A 22,856-nucleotide genomic window follows, 5' to 3' on the forward strand; every position below is an offset into this window, starting at 1 on the left:
TAATGGATGGTGGGATGTAGCCATAACGGATGGATAGGAAAGCATAAACTTCTTTTTCAACCTGGAGAATGATGAGCAGAAATAATTATTATGAAAGAAGTACACTCCTTGTAGTGCATCTTGGAAATACAAATAAGCAAGGAGAAAAACCCAGAGGTAATAGCGACTAAACTTTCATTGTGACCCCTCTCGTGCTAGATGTGTGTTGACATGTGCCTGTTGGTGGCTGTTCATGTCCTAAGACAAGGCAACGACAAATTTCCGTAACTGTTGAAACTCTGATCTGAAACGTCTGGTTTTTTAGAATTGGCTAACAAAAATTCTAGTGTCAGATGCTCGAAAACTACTTTGGTGACGCAGTGAATTGTTTTGCGTTTCTCTAGAGGCAGTATAACATTCAAACGCTACTTTTTGTCCAGTTGACGTTTGACGTAAAACAAAAAGAAAACTAGGTACCCCTAGCCCATCCTAATAACCTGCCCTCAAGTGACTTAGAACTCGATTTACGGCTTCAGTAGGGCAGATTGTGAAAGTCTCCCAATTTCATCTCAACTTTGAGAGGTTAATTAACATCCACACAGTCTGCCAGTTGGAAATTGGAGGAGGCTAAAAATCTTCCACTTCCTTGATTCTTATTCCCACTTCCAGATCTACTTTATAAAGTTGGTAGGTACATTTTATACGGAGGAAATTTTGTTCTGCAGAACACTGTAATGAAAGCAACATAAGGTCTTATAAGGGACAGCGTCTCAGAGCTGAGGAAATACAGTTGTTAGAAATACAGTTGTTAATTGTTACCAGGTTGCAACAATACACTCGTCTCGCACCATGGAGATGTTTCCAGAGGCCTTTGGAGAAACCAATACAGTAATTGTTGTTTTTTTTGTTGATTTATTTATTTTGAGAGAGAGCACCAGCAGGGGAGGAGGAGGAAAGAGAGAGAGAGAGAGAGAGAGAGAGAGAGAGAGAGAGAGAGATTGATTGAGAATCCCAAGCAGGCTCTATACTGTCAGCATGGAACCCGGCAAGAAGCTCAATCCCATGAACCGAACCTTGAGATCATGACCTGAGCCAAAACCGAGTCGGACGCTTAACCGACTGAGCCACCCAGGCGCCCCCAATAATTGTTTTTTTAATCGTTTTGTTGTCCTGAGGTATATCGGAGGCAGCAGGGTGGAGAGGTGAAAGGCAGACAGGCCTGGGCCCAAATCCCCGCTTGTTACCTGTATTGTTTGGGGCAGGTTGCTTCAGTGATGTAAATCTCAGGTTCTGCGTTTACAAACTGGAGATGATGGTGAAGTGTCTGGAGGCCTAAACAAGGTAACAAATGCTAAGTAGCCTGTACAGCTGTTGACACAGAAGGCCTCTCTTCCTCTTTCCCTAAATCCTCCTTGAGCAACTTTCTGTAAAAAAAAAAAAAAAAAAAAAGCCTATGCCGTTGAAGCCATTCTGGTATCATTTATAATGCTAACGTTCTGTAAAACATTCATCACGGAACTAAGAACTAAGCTCTCCACTGTAGCTCAGAAGCGATGCAAGCCTAGAAGACGCATCTTGAGACTGGGGCGTCTCGTTTTTCCATTACAGATGATCATCGTCACCTCTGTGTGTATGGACGTGTATCTCTCCTTCACCCGGAGCCGCGCGAGGCTACCGCCACTTCATAGCAGAGCATTTACATGGTGACCTTAAAACCTTATGGGAATTTAGTAGACTCTTTCATTAATTTCAAGAGAAATTGCAAAAAAAAAAAAAAATCCTACAAAAACAAACGTGACCGTTATAATGAAAAGAAAAACGTTTAAGGTACAGGCCCCATGACCAGCTGATTACAGCTTCTTCGGTATGAGACTGTAGAAAACGTTTCTGGTTTATAGTTCACCCTCCTTTTTCTCTCAGTGATGAACGTGATATTTTTATAGCATTCCTCTTCACTCTAGAAGAACTGTGGATGGATATCTGTGTTTATGCTGTCAGATTTTGAGTTCGGAATTCTTCAGATTCTAGAAAGCTCATCAGTGATGGAGTCACCGTTGCACATTTGTGAATGAGTTCTGTACTAGTGCAGAAACAAGATGTCGCATGTGAAGCAGCACGCACACTTTGCGGTGACTCAGCCACTAGGTCTGCACAAGTACAGACACTTTGCATGCCCGGAGCAAAGGGGGCATCAGTGCATGCCTGGCATTTTTCCAGCCAAAGGGCTGTTAGTATAGATACTGCATGTTTAAAAATTGAACACACGATACGGCATGTTTCAATTTTTAAAAAGCCATTTCTTTATCAAGTATGCATGTCCAAAATTAGGGACCTATGATGATGCACAATTCTGTACTGTGATATGATCCAAATTACCCTAAAATTTAATAATCCATGGTGTATTTAATTATAAAATCGAAAACTGATACCGAGATCCAGTTAGGAACACAGCAGTGCGTTCTAAACGTGCCTGTTAAGAAAGAAAGTTAACCGTTCTGAAGAGACCGTTTGATCAAGCTGGACCTGGCGTACTTAGTAAATATATCAGACAAATCAGCAGGTTTCCGAACATGGTAATTCTTTTTAGTATTAATGAGGATGGTAATAAAGCTTTTTTTCTGAGAGAGAGCAACTTCTCTCTGAAGAGAGTGCATCAACTTGGCAGAATATTCAGAAGTGATTCTGCTTGGAGGGGGTAAATATCCTGTTTTCTTAAATTGCTGTTAAGAGCGTGCGTGCAGGCCACTGAACCCTGGCCTGTGTGATACAGCAGTAACTCACTACTGGTTTTCAAAATGTTTTCTTCCCCCTGAGTGTTAACAAGAATCTATTTAGAAAGTAAACTGGCATTCGTTTTAAAATAGAATATACACACACTGGTATCACTTAATAGGAGACGCTTTATTCTTAGAGAATCAGAAAAGTGCGTTTGGGAATTCCCTCTGTAGAGAGAGGCCCATATGAGAAAAAGCCAATCAGACTTTTCCTTGTCGTGCTGCTGAGACATAGGGCATACGCATCCTGAGCAACGGCCGCTTCTGTTCGGCTAAACTCCTTCTCCCGCCCCCATTTTTGGGAAACACGGGTCATGATGTGGTACGTAGAGCTGCAAACTGGGTGCCATATACAGCACATGCTGACTTTACTAGTAGACCCCGAAGTCACACTTGGCGTTGGATCTTTTTGCTCTTAAGGCAAGATCTGAATTCTTTTTCAATAAAACAAATAACCTTCCAACTTACAACCTGCTCCCCGGCACCCCATCCACATCGGGGGGTCGTATTCAAACCCCACGGCAAACAAATAATCCGATGCGGACTTTCCGTGACTGTTGATAACCATTTCATTGAAATTTGTTGACTGCAACACGTTTGATAAATAGAACAGAGTACCTTACTGGTATGCATCTGGGAGCTGTTGCTGTCCATCTTGGGAGCACTGGGGGAAGTGACCTGAGCATCTTTTAAAGTTACAGTGTGGAATGGGAGGAAGGTAAGGAATTAACGAAAATCAGAAAGACTCCACGATACGTGAGCGCAGTAGCCCGGCTGTGCAGGTGCAAGGTCGGCTTCAAGATATCCAACAATCTGGAGTCTGTGAGCAAAGCAGTTCAGTCCCTGGGTGTATCCGAAGCTAAGTAGAGGCGTGTGCAGTTTCCCTAACTTGCCTCATGTGGAATTAATTGCAGGGCGTCACTGATGGTCCCAACAGGCTTCGAAGAAAGCTATGTGAAGAGCCAACCCTTTCTAAGATTGAGCACGTTCCTGTCACACGGGACTGAATGCAGCTGACTTCGGTTTTGCTTTGTGTTGAGAGCACTTGATAGCGAGCAGTTTCAGGAAGGGCCGTGTCTTCCTCCTTGAATATCTCCCCCAGCACTTTAGCAGGAGTTTCTTTTGCCATCAGTCCTCCAAAGGGTTTTTGTCTTGGTTTTTTGTTGTTGTTGTTGTTGTTTTTTGTTTTGTTTTTGGGGGTTTTTGTTTGTTTGTTTTTTTGTTTTTTTGTTTTTGCTTCAGAGGGATCGGTAATGCCCTTCCCTCCGTTTGGCCACAGTTTCACTAAACAGCTATCACCTGGTGTTCTGTTCTGTTTCTCTTCCAGAGTGAAAGAGTTGAGAAAGGCCAAGGAACTTGAAGACATACAGCAGCATCCCTTAGCAATGTGACATTGCTTTTCAGACTGTTTTCATTTCTGTTTTTAGCAGAGACATGCAAAACTACGACACACACACGCACGCACACACGCACACACACGCACACAATCCCTCTGCAGTTTTGGGGAGATCAGCTGCAGGATTTTAACAGGAATGTGTTGGTCATTGCATTTGCACTTTCATGGACAACTTTTAATTTGATCAGCAAGACATCTTGGAACTCAATCTTCTGTTGGATCATGGGAAAAACAAGACACCACGAGGAATCGAAAGAGGCTTCCTTTCCTTAGGAAGCAGCCGGTTTCCTTCTCATATAGGGCTGTATTCAAACATCGTGTGGAACTGTACAAATATTTATACCAAAAATATAGATAAGCAAAGGTGGGGATGCGCTAGCAACAAAAGAGAATGCTGCTCCTGCACCTGTCAGTTACTTCCAAGAAGCTGAATCTTTGGGATTGACTCTCAGTGGAGGGCTTAGACCATACAAATCTTCATTGGGTCCGTGTGTTCGCATTTCCTTCACTGGTTTTATTTTCTTTGAATTCGTGTTTGTTTTAATCTCTACAGCACACTTAATGCAACTTTTAAAATCTGCAGGTTTTTAGTGTCTTGTGGAAATTTGCAGAGGGGCGGGTGTGTGGTAAACGGGGAATGCATGGGAATTAATGAGAAACAGCTCACAGAGTTTAACTTTATTTTCTTGTCCCCACCACCTCCCAGGAACCTGCGAGTGTAGTGACCATCTCGTCCCTTTTGTCATGCTCAGCACTTTCATTTGTGGGCCTTACTTTCATGTGCAATGAGATTTACTTAGAGAATTGGTACAGCATGTAGCTTTTCTTAGTAACCTTGGAAACTGTAGTCATTCTAAGGAATCATAAACCTTGCCTGGACATTTGCCACCTAAAAGATCAGTGTGGTGCTGCGTTCTGGCCAGTAAATTCCATATTTTTGGCTATAATCTCATCCAAACTGAGCAGTTTCTGTGTATATATAGAAGGTAGAAACGGAAAGCGAGAAAATATTTGAAAGGGATTATATTAATTGCTAAATATTTTATTCACAAAGGTCGATAACATGGCGAGATAAAATTATTTGTATAGTTTTGTCTGAATGAGCGAGAAAAATGTGGATGTATTGTTTGTATATATTGTATATATTAAAACAAAGAGATATGTGCATGAAATCAAGAAAAAAGAAATGAACAAAAGCAAAGCATTAGTGGCTATGGTCTGTAAAATGAAACAAAAAAAAACTTTATTTCACTATAAGAGTACTTTATTTTAAATGTTCTTTAGAAGAACATTTTGCTAAAGCATGACTAAACTGGAAAAAAAAAAAGAGCTACTGTATTTAGACTTAGGATAAAAGGCAGAGTAACATTACTTAAAAAAAAAAAAAAAGGATATGTTTACATTTAATTTTGGCTACCAGGAGTTTATTTTATTTAATTTAAAATTTTTTTGCCAATGGTGCCAAGTAATGTGAATGCTAATATTGCTTAAGAAAATTAAGTTACTTTCGCTAAACAGATAATCATAAGATGAATCCGTATATAGCTTAACACCATCCACTCACTCCAACAAAGAACACTTAGAACGATCAAAACCTGACAAAAGAAATCGTACGAAAGGTTGAAAAATGTCTCACGTTTTCACATCTCCTGCTGGAAATCAGAAAATGTAACAAAAATTGCACAAAAAAAAATGACTACAAATTTAAAAGAGGCAAACTGGTCTTGCAAGGTTGTCATGGTCTATTACTCTTTCTACATAATGAGGAGCCAAAGAAATCTGATGCTTTTAAAAATTAAACTACTAACGTTAAATCGAGAGAATAAAGTTCGCACTTGCTGATGCCAGTTTAAAACTCCCAGGTTAAGTTTCAGGATCAGTTGGTGTAAAGCTGAGATTAACTAGTTTTGTTTTTTTTTCTTCTTCTTCTTGGTTCTGGCTGCCAACTGTACGTTAAAACTCAAGGCTTGTTGTGAAGCCTAAAAATATTCACAAATAAGCTTTTAAACTGGCGTCTCTAGAAGGAAGATAGATACAAACATTGTGGTAAAAACTGGGGTCAGTGCTCTTGGTGCCTTTTCTATAATTGTACTTGTTTTTTAATTACTTCCTTTCACTGCCAACCTCGGATTACTGTAAAGTATATGTCTTACCGCTTGTGATCAGCTTTGACAACAGTTTCAGCCCCACAACTAGTAGCCACCTGTACATTTGTAAACTGACCTGGCTCCATTTTGTTTTTAAATGTGTGGGTTATGTTGCAGCTGTTGCACACACGCCCCCCCCCCCCCCGGCCCCCAGATACCTATTATTTTACACGATTTGATCTACAGGAGGACACTGAGTAATTTACAAACACACAATTGTATTCATAAATGGGAACAGAAGGTGAGAGCCAGCTCTTTCAGAATATCGTATGTTAGTACTGAATTGAGATCGGTTTCTTCCATTTCTTATGGTACAAATAAGTGATCTTTTGACAAGAGTAATGACCTCAGTGGATTTGCTTTAATCCTCACATTTATGTATTCATTTATTTTTTTTAATGTCTCCCATGCTACATTATTAGCTGAGTAAGTTAGAAACTTCTGGAAGATAAGGACTTACATAGAATTAGGAGGGTTCTTCTGGAGGGGATAGGAAGTAGGTTCAAAGCCTACCAGTGTAGCCTACCAGTACAACTGTGAATCCTGGGTGAGGTACAAATGCACTTCCACTGAAACGAAGCATTTCTGACCGCTTTTTCTTGGTTGTGAATCTTGATTTTGACTATAAGATGATAGGTAAGCGCAGCTTTCTTGGATAATCTGAATTCCCAAGTGCCAGGAGTAGGATTTCATTATAAAATTAATAGCTAATCTTATTCTGTCTCCTGAAGATTTAATTGCTATTCTTGTTACCCATTTGAAATCAGCTGTACTGTGTGAACGAAATAAAGACAATAACTCGAACCCCTCTCTGGCTGCACGGGTCGCTTATGGCAGTTCCACACAGTAGTTGGCGCCCAATGGGGGGTCCCTGAGACTTGCATGTAAAACTAGTCTAGATGTCTTCTTTTTTGTAAGTTTTATTTTTGTAATTGTGCATGTAAAGCATCATTGAATCAATGGATCTGTTGAAGAACTCAGCTGCTGGAAACCATGCAAAATGTTTTGAATTGCCCTTAAAATATGGAAAATGTTTTCTGAATGCTTTATATTCTTTCTGCTGTAAATTAAAAATGAAGAAAATTTCCCCATACTATGTGTGTGCTTTGCTTTAACTTTACCTGCTATTGAGATCCAGGGTGACCCAGGATGTTTCAAACCGTACGTTTCACGTGTGTCCTTAGATCCAGAGACAGTGTTGTGGCATCGACTATTACATAGTTTGGGACATGTCCGTGAAAAAGAAAAAAAATTAATATTTATTTATTTATTTATTTATTTATCTATCTATTTATTTATTTAGAGAAGGAGAGCACGAGTGGGGTAAGGGCAGAGAGAGAGGGAGACAAAGAATCCCAAGCAGGCTCCACACTGTCAGCATAGAGCCGATGTGGGGCTCGAACTCCCGAGCCATGAGATCCTGACCTGAGCTGAAATCGAGTAGGACGTTTAACCGACTGAGCCAGGTGTCCCTGAAAGAAAAATTTCACTGTAAGCCACCGTCCCTAGAACCCTTGCTTTCCAACTGTTTGCTCAGGTGCCTCTCAACTGGCATACCGGTTACCTGAAACATAAAGACACCCATTTAAATTCACCTCTGCAGCCAAAATCCTCTGCGGTTTTCAAAAGGCATTTGCCAACTGACTACTACTATCTGTCTTCTTTTCTGAGAATTCTGCCATCCTCTCCTTCCCTTTCACTGCAGAGTGTCACCCTGTCTCCCTGGTAGTCCCTCTCCCAAGGAGTCCACTGCGGTGCTCCTGCCAGACCACGTCTGCAGGGTTATCTCCCAGCTCCCCCAGGCCCCGGTGGTTTCTAGAGCCAACTGCATTTAAACGACATTTTCCTTTCTTGTTTATCCTCACTCTTTTATTGTCTTATTTCACCTGTGACCCAACCTGCCCCTTCTGGTCGGTTGGTGCAAACCTGTGCAAACCATTTCCATTTCCACGGTTGTCTTTGTTCATGTTTGTTCATCCCTTGCCTGGGAATTCTCTTCTTAGCTACTTACCCAACTCAAATCGCACCCCCTCTGGGACACTCTTCTTTCTCCTAATACACACTAGCATTTCCCTTTTCAAATTATTACACTGACAGAAAAGACAGTTCAGTATTTCAGTGTTTTATTTTTCCTTTCTCATCGGATCTCCAGGCGACCTGGCAGTGTTTTTCAGACTTTTGTTTGTTTAAGGGAGGCGTCGCCTACGTTGGTAGGAATATTTTCAATAACCGCTTTAAGTTCATTGCAGAGTAACTCTCCACCTGCAGCCTATCAAAAGCTGAGGACCTTCTCTGCCAGGGCCCGGGGAATACAGAAACGTAGACGCTAAACAGTGCCTGATGCCCAGGCTCCCGTCATGGTCTGTGCGGTGACAAGTATTTGAGTCACAAATGAACACGGAGAAAGGAGTCTAACCCAATCAACGCCCATGATAAATGCCCCAAACGGACTCCCTGACTCATGTTAACAAATCTTCGGGGGGAAGCGCGGTGTCTCCAGGACCACTGGGTTAACGTGAGACGTCACGCAGAAGCGCGCAGTCAACCCCCAGGACTGTCAAGGCCGAAGAATAACGTACCCGGGCCCAAAATAACGTACCACGCCACGGCTCTTATTCACCTACACAGTCCCTTTCAGCGACCTGCGGCGTCACAAGGTTGGCGGCGGGCAGAGAGCTTGCAGCGCGACAGAGCCCAGCGCATCACGCCGCGCGGTCACCCCGCGCCGGCCGCCCAGCCCTTTCGGGTGGCCCCGCCCCCGTGACGCCCCGCCCCCTTCCGGCGCGCCCCTTCGCGGCCGCGGCCGGTGACGTCATCGGCCCCGCGCCTCCGCCCCGCCCGGCTCCCCGGCCTCCCGTCCCGCTGCGCCGCTCTGCCGACCGTCGCCCGCCGCCGCCAAAATGTGAGTGACGCGGCGGGACGCGGGGCGGCCTCGGGTCCCGGAGGGCGGCGGCCCGCGGCTGGGACCCTCCCCCGGCACGGTTCCCGCCGGCTGCCGCTCGGGCGTGAGCTCGCGCGGAAGCTCCCGAGGCCTAGGGGTGGGCGGCGGCCCCTGGGGTGCTGGCTGCAGGCGGGCCGACAGCCTCGCGGCCGTCGGGCGATCGCGGAAGGGACAGGGCGGGGTGGGGAAGCCAGGGGCTTCCCGGAGGTAGGAAACGCCCCCCCCCCCCGCCCCTACCGCAACCCCACCCCTTCTCCTCTTGCCTCACCCCACCCCCCGGCCCAAGGTCCCAGAGGGGATCGGTGGCCACTTCTTTACACCTGGAGCGCCTGCTCGCTGCCTGGTGCTGGGCTGGGCTCCGGAAGTTGCAAGGGAAGAGACCTCGGCCCTGTCTAGAGGCACCTATGATCAGAATGGACTCAGGGGCAGACCTGTGGACCTTCTCTGTTTAAGCAGAAGCCGTCTTGTTGTAGTGGCCCTTGAAAACGTGAAGTTTACCGTGGTAACATTGAGAGAAAACCGTCAAGAGTCACGAGGACCCTCTGTCCCCCTGCAACCTGTTCATTGCTCACCTACAGAGGAGCAAGGAATGGGTGCTTTCCCTGGGTTCCTTGTAGGAACTAAGGATCGCCACAGAAGTGTACCCGGCTGAGGCTGCTGGGCCAGTAAATTACAGTGGTGAAGATCTAGATCCATAGAATTCTGTGGAACCTGGTCTAAAGACAGACTCCACCGCAGCCAGCTGCGTTGACTTTCGTAACCCCGCTTTATGCATCTGTAAAATGGGGTTAATAGTAGTACCTCCCTCAAAGAGTCGTGAGAATTAAATGAGAAAACTCTTGGAGAAAACGTACCAGTACATGGCCCTTTGCGATTATCTGTCAGACGAAACGATAAATAAATAAACTGTAAGGGCAGGCACGGCATCTACTGCATCCCTGGTCTTTGACACCTGGTAGGTATAAATAACTTGAATCAATGGATGCATCAGTAGCTCTTGTATGCGAGACATGTGCCAGGTGCTGTCTTGGACAGGGGGACGAGACCTCTAAGGCACAGGAGTCCGTGATCTATTAGGAGAGCAAGACATTACTGATCACCTTTGAACAACATGGGTTTGAACTACACAGGTCCACTTACGGGTAGATTTTTCTCTGATAAATACAGTACGGGCTGTAAATGTATTTTCTCTTATGAGTTTCTTAACATTTTTTCTCTAGCTGACTTTATTATAAGAATACAGTATATGAGACACCTAACAAACAAAATATGTATTAATCAACCGTTTATTTTTTTGGTAAGGCCCCTGGTCAACAGCAGGCTGTTAGTAGTTAAACGTTTGGAGGAGTCAAAAGTTGCATGCAGATTTTCAACTGTGGAGGGGGCAGAAGAGGTCGGCGTCCCTTACCCCCACCTTGTTCAAGGGTCAACCGTGTGTGTGTGTGTGTGTGTGTGTGTGTGTGTGTGTGAGAGAGAGAGAGAGAGAGAGAGGAGAGAGAAATCAAAGTGTGACCAACCTAATAACGGAAGCAATGAGGAACTTCAAAGCCACAGTGGTCAAGAAAGATCTGGCTGGGGAGAAGTAAGGCATTCAGCAAGGATTTTAAGAGAGGAAGCACCACTTCACCTCATCTTTCCCACCCGCGCCACCCCTCCTACCTGCACCTCGCTGTTCCTGACCCCGTTTGTGTAAATACATTTCTCTGTAGTGGAAAAGTGGCATTCTGTAACTGTTTATAACTTTGAAAACCATTCTTACCGCACTGAGAGAGCAGACGAGTACCGGCTGCATTTAAGTGGATGTGTGCCTTTAAACAATTATAAAAAAAAAAAAAAAAAAAAAATTGGAAGGTTGAGTTTCCCTATTGTAGGATCCCTGATCTTAAGATCAGGTGCTTCAGTGATGCAGAGTAGATCTTATTAAACCTGCACTTTAGACCCCGGTCACTTTTAATATGTGGACGAATCTTGAAGTTTATAGGGGAATCAGAAGATATGTCATTTAAACCTTTGTTTATTACTGTAGGAAGGATTTCTCTTTCTGCTTTATTTCTACCAGTGAGGGTCTGGGAGTAATGTCTTCATATGTACAACGATGTAATATTTGGAATAATAATTTACTCACGCTTGTGCCTTTACACGTTTCAGGTCTACAGGTGCACCTGCAGGTTCGAGTGCTGCCTCTGGCAGCAACCGAAGACTTCAGCAGACACAAAATCAAGTGGATGAGGTATTGTTCTAAAATGTTGCCCACAGTGACTTTTAAACCAGCATGGGAACACTGGAAATAATTCTATTTAGGAAAAGTATCAGAAAAGCATGAATGGAAAGGAAACTTCGACCGTTTCATAAATGTAACAAAAATGTGTCCCCTCCTATTCTGAAAGCTCTGAGCTAAGCTTCTGAGAAGTTAGTCTCCAGATGTCATGCTGGTTTCCCTGTGACTGAACCACATATCTAAACCACAAACACTCCTCCTGAGAACATTCCTCCAGGGACCACCTTAAAGATATATTTTGCTGCCATTAAAAAAAAAAAAAAAGGAAAAAAAAGAACTACTTTATAAAATAGGGTAATAGAGTTTTAGATTGTTCAAGCCAAGACCAATCCCTCTTAGCAGATTTTTCATCAAAATGCTTCTTACGGTAGCCTGACCACCTCGTTCCCAAGCTTGAGCAAGCCTCAAATTCAGTTCTGGTTGTCACCCATTCGTGTACAGAAGGCAGGTGCTAGCAACCTGCTCTAGCCCGACAAATCTGTATTTGTGGGCTTCTCAAGTCAGAGGACCCTCAGAGCATCTTTTGTTCTGCTCTGCGTTTGCAGACCCACAATGGAAGACTGTGTGAGATTCAGACTAGTATTTATGTGGCAATTCTGTATTTAGCTTTTTTTAAAAAAAAATTTTTTTTAACGTTTATTTATTTTTGAGACAGAGAGAGACAGAGCATGAACGGGGGAGGGTCAGAGAGAGGGAGACACAGAATCTGAAACAGGCTCCAGGCTCTGAGCCGTCAGCACAGAGCCCGACGCGGGGCTCGAACTCACGGACCGCGAGATCGTGACCTGAGCCGAAGTCGGCCGCTTTACCGACTGAGCCACCCAGGCGCCCCTGTATTTAGCTTTTTGAGGAACTACCAAACTTTCCACAGTGGCTGTACCATTTTGCATCCTCAACAGTGACGTCCAGGGGTTCCTGCTTCTCCACATCCTCACCAACACTTGTCGTTTTCTGTTTTCTTGGAGTGTAGCTGTGCTAGTTAGTGAATATGGAAGTATTGCATTGTGATTTTGGTTTTCATTTCCTGAATGACCAGTGATGTTGAATATCTTTTTATGTGCTCTTTGGCCATTTGTACACATTCTTTGTAGAAATGTCTATTCAAGGGGCGCCTGGGTGGCGCAGTCGGTTAAGCGTCCGACTTCAGCCAGGTCACGATCTCGCGGTCCGGGAGTTCGAGCCCCGCGTCGGGCTCTGGGCTGATGGCTCAGAGCCTGGAGCCTGTTTCCGATTCTGTGTCTCCCTCTCTCTCTGCCCCTCCCCCGTTCATGCTCTGTCTCTCTCTGTCCCAAAAATAAATAAACGTTGAAAAAAAATTTTTTTTAAAAAAAGAAATGTCTATTCAAGTCTATGGCCTGTTTTTTGATTGGGTAGTTTCTCGTTTTGTTGCTGGGTGGTAAGCGCTCTTCATATATTCTGGATATTACACCCTCTTTAGGTTAAAAATCATTTTAGGGTTAAATGATTTGCAAATATTTTCTTCCATTCTGTAGCTTGTCTTTTCACAGCCTTGATAATAATGTCTTTTGATGCATAAAAGGTTTTAATTTTTATTAAGTTCAATTTATTTATTTTTGTTGTCGTTCTTGACTGGGTGACAAATCTATAGCTAAATCTAAAGTTATGACGGGGGCGCCTGGGTGGCTCAGTCGGTTGAGCGTCTGACTTCAGCTCAGGTCATGATCTCGCGGTCTGTGAGTTCGAGCCCCGCGTCGGGCTCTGCTGTCAGCTCAGAGCCTGGAGCCTCCTTCACGTGTATCTCCTTCTCTGTCTGCCCCCACCCCTCCACTCTTTGTCTCTGTCTCTCTCTCTCAAAAATAAATAAACATTTTAAAAAAATAATAAAGTTATGATGATTTGCTCTTAGGTTTTCTTCTAAAAGTTTTATAGTTTTTAGCTCTCATATGTAGGTCATTCATCCATTCTGAGTTAATTTTTACGTATAGGGTGAGGTGTAGGGGTCCAACCTCATTGTTTTGCCTGTGGCTGTCCCACTGTCCTAGTACCATTTGCTGAAGAGACTGTCCTTTTCCTCACTGAATGCTCTTGACAGCCTTGTCAAAAATCAATCAGCTGTAGATGTTTGGGTTGATTTCTGGATTCTCAGTTCTGTCCCATTGGTGTGCATGTCTGTCTTTATGCCAGAGGCACACACTTTGATTACTGTAACTTTGTTGTAAGGTTTTGAAATTGGAAAGTCGGAGTCCTCCAACATTTTCTTTTTCAGTATTGTTTTCAGCTATTCCGGTCCCTTGCAATTCCATAAAAATTTAAGGATCGGCTTTTCCATTTCTGGGAGGAGGTTGTAGGGGGGAGAAGGACAGTGGAATTTTCAAACAGATTGTGTTGAATCTGTCTGCCTGTACATTGCTTTGAGGCATCTTGCCATCTTAACAGTATTAAGTGTTCCTATCTATGAACATGGAATGTCTTCCCTTATAATTAGGTCTTTAATTTCTTTCAGCAGTGTCATAGTTTTCATTGTGCAGATCTTTTGCCTCCTCGGTTTGATTTATCCCCTAGGTATTTTATTCTTTTGGATGCTATTGTTTATGGAATTATTTTTTTAATTTCCTTTTTCTTTCAAGTATATGGACACATTCTGATTTCTGGGTGTTGATCTTGTAACCTGAACACTTACCGAATGTGTTTATTAACTCTAGCAGTGTGTGGATGCTTTGGGATTTTCTGTATGTGGAGTCATCTGCAAATACAGATTTTATTTATTTCTTTCCAATTTGGATGTCTTTTTTTTTTCTTTTCTTGCCTAATTACTCTGGCCAGAACTTCCAGTACAGTGTTGAACAGCATTAGTGAAAGTGGGCATCCTTGTCTTGTTTCAATCTTAGGGACAAACTCTGTCTTTCACTTTCGTGTTGACCATGGATATTCGTTGTGGGGTTTTCCATAAATGCCCTTTTTCTTGTTAGGGAAGTTCCCTTCTACTCCTAGTTTGCTGAGTGTTTTTGTCATGAAAGAGTGAGCACCGCCCGCCTCCCATTTATAAATGGAAGTCTGGCCCAAAGTAATCAAGTGCTGACCTGAAAGGAAACGTGCTGTTTACTTCACTGAGCGTTGTGTTTGTTCTTCCCTTCCTCTGTGTGTAACTCGGTGTGATCACGTTCGTCCAGGTGGTAGACATCATGAGAGTCAACGTGGATAAGGTGTTGGAAAGAGATCAGAAGCTCTCGGAATTAGATGATCGTGCAGACGCACTGCAGGCTGGAGCTTCCCAATTTGAAACAAGTGCCGCCAAGCTGAAGAGAAAATACTGGTGGAAGAATTGCAAGGTAACTTTCTTTTCACTGGTTTTTGCATTAAGTCACCCTGTGCAGTCTCAGAGGGGCAACTAAGGCCCCAAGTATGGGACTTCTGTGAATGTTGGAGGTGAGTTGGACGTCCCGTACATGGAAATTTGGATTGACTCTGACTGCCTGCCCTTTCCCTAGCCCCTCAGCTAGGAATTCTTCAGGTTCTGTGGCTGACCTTAAGAAGCACCTAGAACAGGAAGGTCCAAAACCAATCATAAACAGAAGCCGCTTTCAACCCCCCACCCCCGCATCGCCCTGAACACAGACTGGCCAGAGAGGGCTGGGGTCGGTGGTCAGTTGGCATGTGGTTGAGTGCATGGCTCCAGTGTGATGAGAAAGGGCAGCTGGCAAGCCAGTGTGCCCCGCAGGAGCGAGGAGAACAGCCCCGCAAGGAGCGTAGCCCAGAGCAGATGTTCTGCAGCTACCAGGGCCCGGGTGGACCCCGCCCCCTTCCTGGGACAGAAGCGACGCTTCCGGACACACAGGACAAGTTAGCAGCCCTTCCTTACGTGAAGAATTTGTGTGCACAAAATAGATGCCTTTCTGGGGACCGCAGGCCATCTGACCGTCTTACAAAAAGATAAATACCTTCATGCCCCGAGTGAGAACAGGAAGTTTAGGCTTTAAAAACTGTGAATTATTTCAAATTGTAGTGCACCTTAATTCCTCTGCCAGCGACTAGAATGTGATGCTCCTCGGTGAGCACGTTGACCTCTGTGTTTGAAATGTGAAATGGTCTGTTTCACAGATGTGGGCGATAGGGATTGTCGTCGTGGTCATCATCATCATCATCATCATCGGTGAGTTCTCTGGCCTCAACTCCTCGTTCGGGTCTTCTCTGTATGTTCACAGCTGACCTCACGTACAAGAACTCAGAGTAAAAGTTCCCTCAGAGCCGGTAGTTTACTCCAGAGATTTTCGTTTTCTTCAGTAAATGTTTTAAATACTTGAGTGTTGTTTCCTCAAAGTCCAAGATTTTTTTATATAAACATTGATCCTTTGAAGTTAGAGAAGATGCATCCATTGTCACTGACCCACCCTGTAGGTCAGTGGTATCCTGTACCTCTGAGTACATTTTCTTTTTTTAATGTTTTTTTTATTTTTTTTTTTTAATTTTTTTTTTTTCAATGTTTATTTATTTTGGGGACAGAGAGACAGAGCATGAACGGGGGAGGGGCAGAGAGAGAGGGAGACACAGAATCGGAAACAGGCTCCAGGCTCCGAGCCATCAGCCCAGAGCCCGACGTGGGGCTTGAACTCACGGACCGCGAGATCGTGACCTGGCTGAAGTTGGACGCTTAACCGACTGCGCCACCCAGGCGCCCCAGTTTTTTTTTTATTTTTGAGAGAGAGCGCGCGCGCGCGTGCACGCGTGAGCAGGGGAGGGACCGAGAGAGAGGGGACAGGATCCCAAGCGGGTCCCGCGCTGACAGCAGCGAGCTGAGACGGTGACCTGAGCTGAAGTCGAACACTCGGCCGCCTGAACCCCCCCAGGGCCCCTCACCGAGCACCTTTTCGTCTGATCCTTCCTTTTACAAGAGACAGTGTGGTCTGCTGATGAAAAGCATGACTGCCTGTTCCCCGCCATGGCTCCACCACCATCAGCTGTGCGGCCTTAGACAAATCGTTGAACGTCTCTGAACCGCCGTCTCCTCATTTGTAGAGTGGGGATGATAATAGTACCTACCCCATATGTCTGTTACGAGGACACAACTGGCTGATCCGTAAAAAGCGAACAGGATGGCGTTTGGCGTTTAGTGGTGCCAGCTGTGTAAGTAAATAAATCCGTAGACACACCCACGCGCCCACAGAAGTATTACTGACTGGCATTGCTGTTGCTACTGTTGTATCTCATCCCGGAACCAGCCGTCGGGGTTTTTAGCCCCATCCGTGGGAACCATTTGCAAAAGCAGTCCCTCCCATCCTTCCTTTTCACAGGGGCCGCGGGCCCTCGGCACAGTTGTGGAGGAGCCCCCCCCCCCCCCCCCCCCCCGTGCGAAATCGGCCAGATTGATTTTCGCGTTTAGACCGCGACATGCAGGGTCAGTTCTGGGTCCGCCCCGAAACACTAAACTGCTGTTTCCTCTGCTCTTTTTCCGTCTCCCCTGCTTGTTAGTGTGGAACGTGTCCCCGTGAAGAAACAGTGAAGCTCCGGCCTGCTGTTCGAGAAACCTCTTCAAGACGTTTGACTTAGAACCTGCTATACTCTCGAGCTCGCCTACTGTTCTGTCTAAAGTGAATATTTTCTGTTTGTTACTGTCAAGTTTAATTTCTGGGAAACGTGCCTTTGTTATCGTAAGCACTCCAAACTTGAAGTGCGGCCACCCGGCCCACACTTGGCCCGGCGCCTTCAGACTGCCGCGTGGCTGAGGAAGCGGACTTGAGTTCCAGAGTGTCGTAACCTGGAAGTCCCGCTGTGTGATTAATTGCCATTAATTTCAGTTAAGGGGATTCGTTCCCAGAGGCTCCCCCTGTCACACGGCATCTTCAGAACCACATTTTAAACCTTTAGGTAATCAGAATTCCAGTTTGTGCCTTCCAGAAAGAACACTACTGCCTAACACAAATCTGTAACCGTAACAGGTTGTGCCTTACTTTGCTATTTTTCTGATCCCCTGTAAGAGAACTCTGTACTGTTTATAAGCACTACTGACCCTTGCGCCGTATTTAAAAATAAGATTCTGACCAAGAGTTTTTGCTCTTACCGTAGATACGAAGATGTTTACTTTCCTGTTACTGTTTTGTATCACTTGCTAAAAATGTTATTTTCATCAGAAATAATCGCCTCTCGAAAACATTTTTACGGAGCTGAGGCCATGACCAAAGTTTCTATTTTGCCAAAAAGTTAAATGCCAGTACAGCGTCCTCAAGTCTGTTCCCGACAGATAAATTCAGAAGTGACAAATGGAACTTAAGGTGCCCTTCAGAATTAAAATGATAACATTACAGTGAACCTTCTACATTCTATCAGGCCTTTCTTGCCTTTGAGATGCTGTTTGTGGTGCAGCTCCCGCCTGCACCCCGCGCCCCCGCCCTGATTGAGCATTTCTCCCAGGGGTTAGAGAAGGTTTAAGCTAGACTCCAACCATCTCCTGCCCAGACGCCGATCTCTATCTACCCAGAGGTTTGCAGATTGTCGGCTCTGGACTCCAGTAGGTTTCTAATAATTACGTGAGCAGCAACTTTATAGCCTTCGAGTGAGACCCATCTGTGAACTGGTCATTAGGTGGCCCCGTCCCCATAGACGATGGCTTTTTGGAGTTTGTTTCCTATTTTTATCCATATTCCACTTCCTAAATCTGTCTTCTAAATTATGCTTTCAGTGAGGCATCGGTCAAGGGTGGATGACTCTTCTCACGGAGAATAGCTAACCAGAGACACTTTCTTTTTTCGATGTCATAGACTGTCTGCACAAGATGCTGCTTTGGAAATAGCGTTGTCATCTGAGAGACTTGTGTATGTGAGACTCTCGTCATCAGGGTGTGTGGCTTAAGGATGAGAATTTAGGTAGGAATGACAACAGGCAAGGAGGCGCTGAGGGAGAAATACAGAGGGATCAACACTCTGGCCCGCTGTTACGGAGGATTCTAAAATTCCTGTTCACGTGCTAGCGTGTGACTTACAAAGCAACAACAGTTGAGGTGTGCAGGAACACGGGCTCCATTTCTTTAAGATCTGTTCCCCTGACATCACTGAAGTGATGCAGTGTTGAGGACACCCCGGCTGGGAGAAGGAAGCAGCGGTCAGCGTCGGGACATTGGCTCGCCCTCGGCTCAGGGTCCCTGGCCGTGTCTGACTCTGAAACCTTGGTGCTCCCTCCTTGCCTGATGGCCAGTCCCATGTAACCCGCCGGCTCCTGCATTAACCCAGGGGCGCCTCGCTTGTATCTGTGCATTTGGCTGGGAACTTGCCCACTATTATGAGCTGAATAAACTGTTTATAAACTTGATTCTGGTACCTGTGTGCTTGTAAGATAGCTACGCCCTGGTCCAGGTCTTCCCAGCGGCGTTCCTTGCTGCTGCCCCCACCTCTCACCTCCTGGTCCCCAGCCCTTCCCCGTCCCCTAGTGCACAGAAGCGAACCCCTCCCCTCGTGAGCAGTATAGGACGTGAGTGAGGAACTGACTTTTCCACGGTTACCGAAATGGTCAGGATCCGGCTTTAGAGTTTCTTAAATCTGTCATCTTTAAAGAGTGATGTGCAGGGCACCTGGGTGGCTCAGTCAGTTAAGCATCTGACTCTTGATTTCAGCTCAGGTCACAATCTCACGGTTCGTGAGTTTGAGCCCCGAGTCAGCCTCCACACTGGCAGCTCAGAGCCTGCTTGGGATTCTGTCTCTCCCACTCTCTCTATCCTTCCTGCATGCATGCTCTCGCTCTTTCAAAAATAAATAAATAAACTTAAAAAAAAATAGTGATATCCAGGCTGGCCGTGTATATGGGAGAATAGATAGCCACCTATAGGACACAGGGGTAGCTAGTACCCAGATGGGTGACAGGCTTCTCCAAACACGTGGCTCGTTTTGACTCTGCATATCCTTCCCCTTGAAAACACTTTCACTCTTAATCTACAATCCCTAGGGAACAATATAAAATGGGTGGAAGTAGCCTTTGCTTATGTTTACAATAAAATGCCAGTTTCCGATGAAATCCTATTGAGAGAGAAGACATTGACTTCTTCCCAACGCCTTGGATAGATGGTCACTGCTTTTCTTGTCTGACCTACTATTATGTCCCAGGAAAGCACTAACAATAGAATTGTGCTGTTTGCTCAGAACCTTTCTATGATGAAATCTGTATGAATTTGGGTGCCATTTTCAAGATTTTGAAGGAAAACCTACCATCAATGGGCCCTTCTCTACCCCTCCCTTAATGTCAGGATTCCTTAGCCAGCTGGATCCCCCTCAGCCAACTTCTCTCTCCATCCTACTCTCCCTGGGCAATCTTACCTATTCCCACATCTCTATCCATTAGTGTCCTGATGATTCCTGGCCTGGTACACACAGGCCTCTCAAACTCAAGGTGGACCAGACAGAATCAAGCATTCCCCTGCCTCACGCCCCTCCTCTTGCCATTAACAGTGTCTGTTCCAAAGAATGGCACCACCGTCCTTCCAGGGTCCACACTAGACAAGTCCACTGGACTTGCTGATATATATAAATATATATATATATATATACGTATATATATAAATATATATATACGTATATATATAAATATATATACGTATATATATGTATATACATATATATATTTGAGAGAGAGAGCATGAGCAGGGGAAGAGCAGAGAGAATGGGGGACAGAGGATCCCAAGCAAGCTCCGTGCTGACAGCTTAAAGCCCAACGCGGGGCCTCGAACTCACGGACTGGGAGATCACGCCATGAGCCGAAGTCAGGCGCTCAACTGACCGAGCCACCCAGGTGCCCCTGGACTTGCTGATATTTTCGATCACCACACAGGTCACTCAGAATGTGCTGCAGGTGTGCTGTATAACAAACATTATAGATAAAAATCTCAACGGCTTATTAGAGTTCTTTCCTCACTCAGGGTACACGTCCAATGCCAGGCAGCAGGAAGCCCCTATCATCAGTGGCTCGGGGAGGGGCTTCCTGTAAACATTCGTTTCTGGTTCACTGTGTATCGCTGCGGCAGGAAGGGAACATCAGGGATTGCGCACTGGCTCTCCAAGCCTCTGTCTGGAAGTGGGGCTGACAGCTCTGCTCACATTTTACTGGCCGGAGCAGGTCACATGACCATGCCTAACCTCAGAGGGGGCAGAGAACACGTGTCACCGGAAGGATAAATGCAACGTGTTTATGAACATTTGCCTTCCTGGTGGCAATTGATTTCAGTCAAAGAATGGAGCAAACTCCTCTTGTCTCATAACTATTTTCTAATGAGTGATGAATCCTACATGATAAAGTCTGTATTTGCATCACTAACAAAATGTTTCTTAAAGTATGGTGATTTTTTTTAATTGGTTTTGAGTGAGGAGTGTTGCTTTAAAATTAACCAAACTGTTTTTGTGCATTTAAAAATAGCATCCTTGGGGCGCCTGGCTGGCTCAGTCAGTGGAGCGTGTGACTTGATCTCGGGGTTGTGAGGTCAAGCCCCACAATGGGTGTAGAGATTACTTTAAAAAAATTTTTTTAAATGAAAAAATAGCATCCCTATTTGCAACTGAGCTGCTTTTCAGGCAAGCAGAAAATTCAACCTGTTGAACTACAATGCACTAGATAAACCAATTATGGCATAGTTATTGGAAAATAACTGATTTTTTTTCTCATCCTTTTTTTAAAATATAATTTATTGACAAATTGGTTTCCACACAATACCCAGTGCTCATCCCAACAGGTGCCCTCCTCAGTGCCCATCGCCCACTTTCCCCTCTCCACCACCCTCCCTCAACCCTCAGTCTGTTCCCATCCTTTAAATAGCAAGCTAAGTGCATTTCAAAATCTACTTGTCTTTATGCCCACAAGACCATGGACAATCCCATTAACGCAGGTGCCTGCTTGTGGATTCCGAGCCTAAAGGAAGCCTCCCCTCCAGCAACTCCCTGTTGTCTGCAGCTTTCTCCCGCTTCTTCCCTTCTCGCTCCTAACCGAATAGCCCTGTCAGCCCCTAATTGTGATCCCCACATCCCTCCCTCCGAACAACACTTGTCTATAGCCCCACACAGCAAAATCCCTCCCCACGGCTCCCTGTTGTCACTGCCTCACACTGTGCTTCTCCTCCAGCCAACACTACTGAGACATCTTTAACCAAGGTCACCGACTTGGTGAAACACAACAGGAAATCCTCAGCCCTTGTCTTACTGAGTCACGAGCATTTGATACAGTCGATAGCTCTCTCCCTGAAATAGTTTATCTAGTGTCCACGACCCAACATTCTTCTGCTTTTCTTCCAACCCCATCTATGGCTCCTTGTTCTTCGCTTGGCTCTCTCTTTCTCTTTTTTTTTTTTTAACTTTTTTTTTTTTTAAGTTTGTTTATTTTTGAGAGAGAGACACACAGAGAGAATCCCAAGCAGGCTTTGCGCTGTCAGCGCAGAGCCTGACACGGGGCTCCAGCTCACAAACCATGAGATCATGACCTGAGCCGAAATCAAGAGTCAGGAGTCAGACGCTCAACCGACTGAGCCACCCAGATGTCCCTTCACTTGGTGTTCTGCTCGGCCTCTGAATCTCCATGTGCCCCCGGTCTTGGCCATTGGCCCTTTTCTTTCTGTCTGCACTCTAATGTCAACACCATTTCCCACATGACTGTAAACACCATAGGGCTCTTGCCTCTCCCAAATCTCCATCCTCGCTTTTCCCTTAAGTTCCAGGCTGGGAGATTCACTCGCCCATCTGACAATCCCACCTGCCTGTGTCATGTACATCTCAGACATAACATGTGGGAACCGAGTCTCCATTCTCCCTTCATCAAAACTTGCCATCCCCAGACTTGTCCATCTAAGTTGATGACCCACGAAACACAGCACTGCTTAAACCAAAGACCCAGGAGTCACCCTGGATCACGCTCTCTTCTCGCAACATACATTCAACTCCTTGGCAAGTTTCCGTGCCCTGAACGCACCCCACGTCCAATGGCTCCTGTCACCATCCCTCCTGGTGCCACCCTAGTCTGAGCCGTCCTCAGCCTCTTCTCGTAATTAACAGCTTCCTGTTACCTGCTTCCTGTGTGGCATTCTGGTTGATACAGGTCACTGTTTTGCTTAAAATCCTCCCCTTCCCACTACCATTAGAAGAAAACCCAAGTTGTGCTCCCGAACTATAATCCGGTGCTTCCTAACTTGCTGACCTCCCCTCACACCATTCCTCCTCCGTCTATTCTCCAGGCAAACTATATTGCCTTTCTGTTCCTTGACAGCACGCGTGCTGTCAGGTTTCAGCAGGTGCATTCTGCTCCCTCCCCCTCCGCCATACACAAACTCAGGTTTCAGTTCACCTTCTCAGAGAGGCTTCCCTAGTCACCAGGATAATGTGTCTCTTGCCTCCTTCACCCTCCATCCCTGTCCCAGCCACAC

General features: G+C 45.3%; 2 protein-coding genes and 1 long non-coding RNA gene across 8 annotated transcripts in view; 2 read left to right on the forward strand and 1 right to left on the reverse strand.

The window, feature by feature from the left end:
* Positions 1-7,389, forward strand: part of CAMTA1 (calmodulin binding transcription activator 1) — an 857,550-nt gene extending 850,161 nt beyond the window's left edge. For all 6 annotated transcript variants that reach the window (XM_043573690.1, XM_043573686.1, XM_043573688.1 and 3 more), the window contains one exon: positions 4,081-7,389. In XM_043573690.1, the coding sequence (XP_043429625.1) occupies positions 4,081-4,144 (64 nt within the window). In that variant the 3' untranslated portion in view covers positions 4,145-7,389. The remainder of the gene's footprint in view (positions 1-4,080) is intronic.
* On the reverse strand, positions 7,211-9,073 carry LOC122479884. Its single transcript, XR_006296456.1, has 2 exons — positions 8,896-9,073; positions 7,211-7,506 (listed from the first exon to the last, which is right to left on the reverse strand). It is a non-coding gene; the product is annotated as an uncharacterized LOC122479884 (long non-coding RNA).
* VAMP3 (vesicle associated membrane protein 3) lies at positions 9,071-18,775 on the forward strand. Its single transcript, XM_043573692.1, has 5 exons — positions 9,071-9,198; positions 11,386-11,467; positions 14,647-14,805; positions 15,575-15,626; positions 16,943-18,775. Coding segments are annotated over exons 1-5 (315 nt in total). The 5' UTR covers positions 9,071-9,196; the 3' UTR covers positions 16,963-18,775.
* The last annotated feature ends 4,081 nt before the right edge of the window (positions 18,776-22,856 follow it).

This window comes from Prionailurus bengalensis, chromosome C1 (genome assembly GCF_016509475.1).
Source record: "Prionailurus bengalensis isolate Pbe53 chromosome C1, Fcat_Pben_1.1_paternal_pri, whole genome shotgun sequence".
Classification (NCBI taxonomy): domain Eukaryota; kingdom Metazoa; phylum Chordata; class Mammalia; order Carnivora; family Felidae; genus Prionailurus; species Prionailurus bengalensis.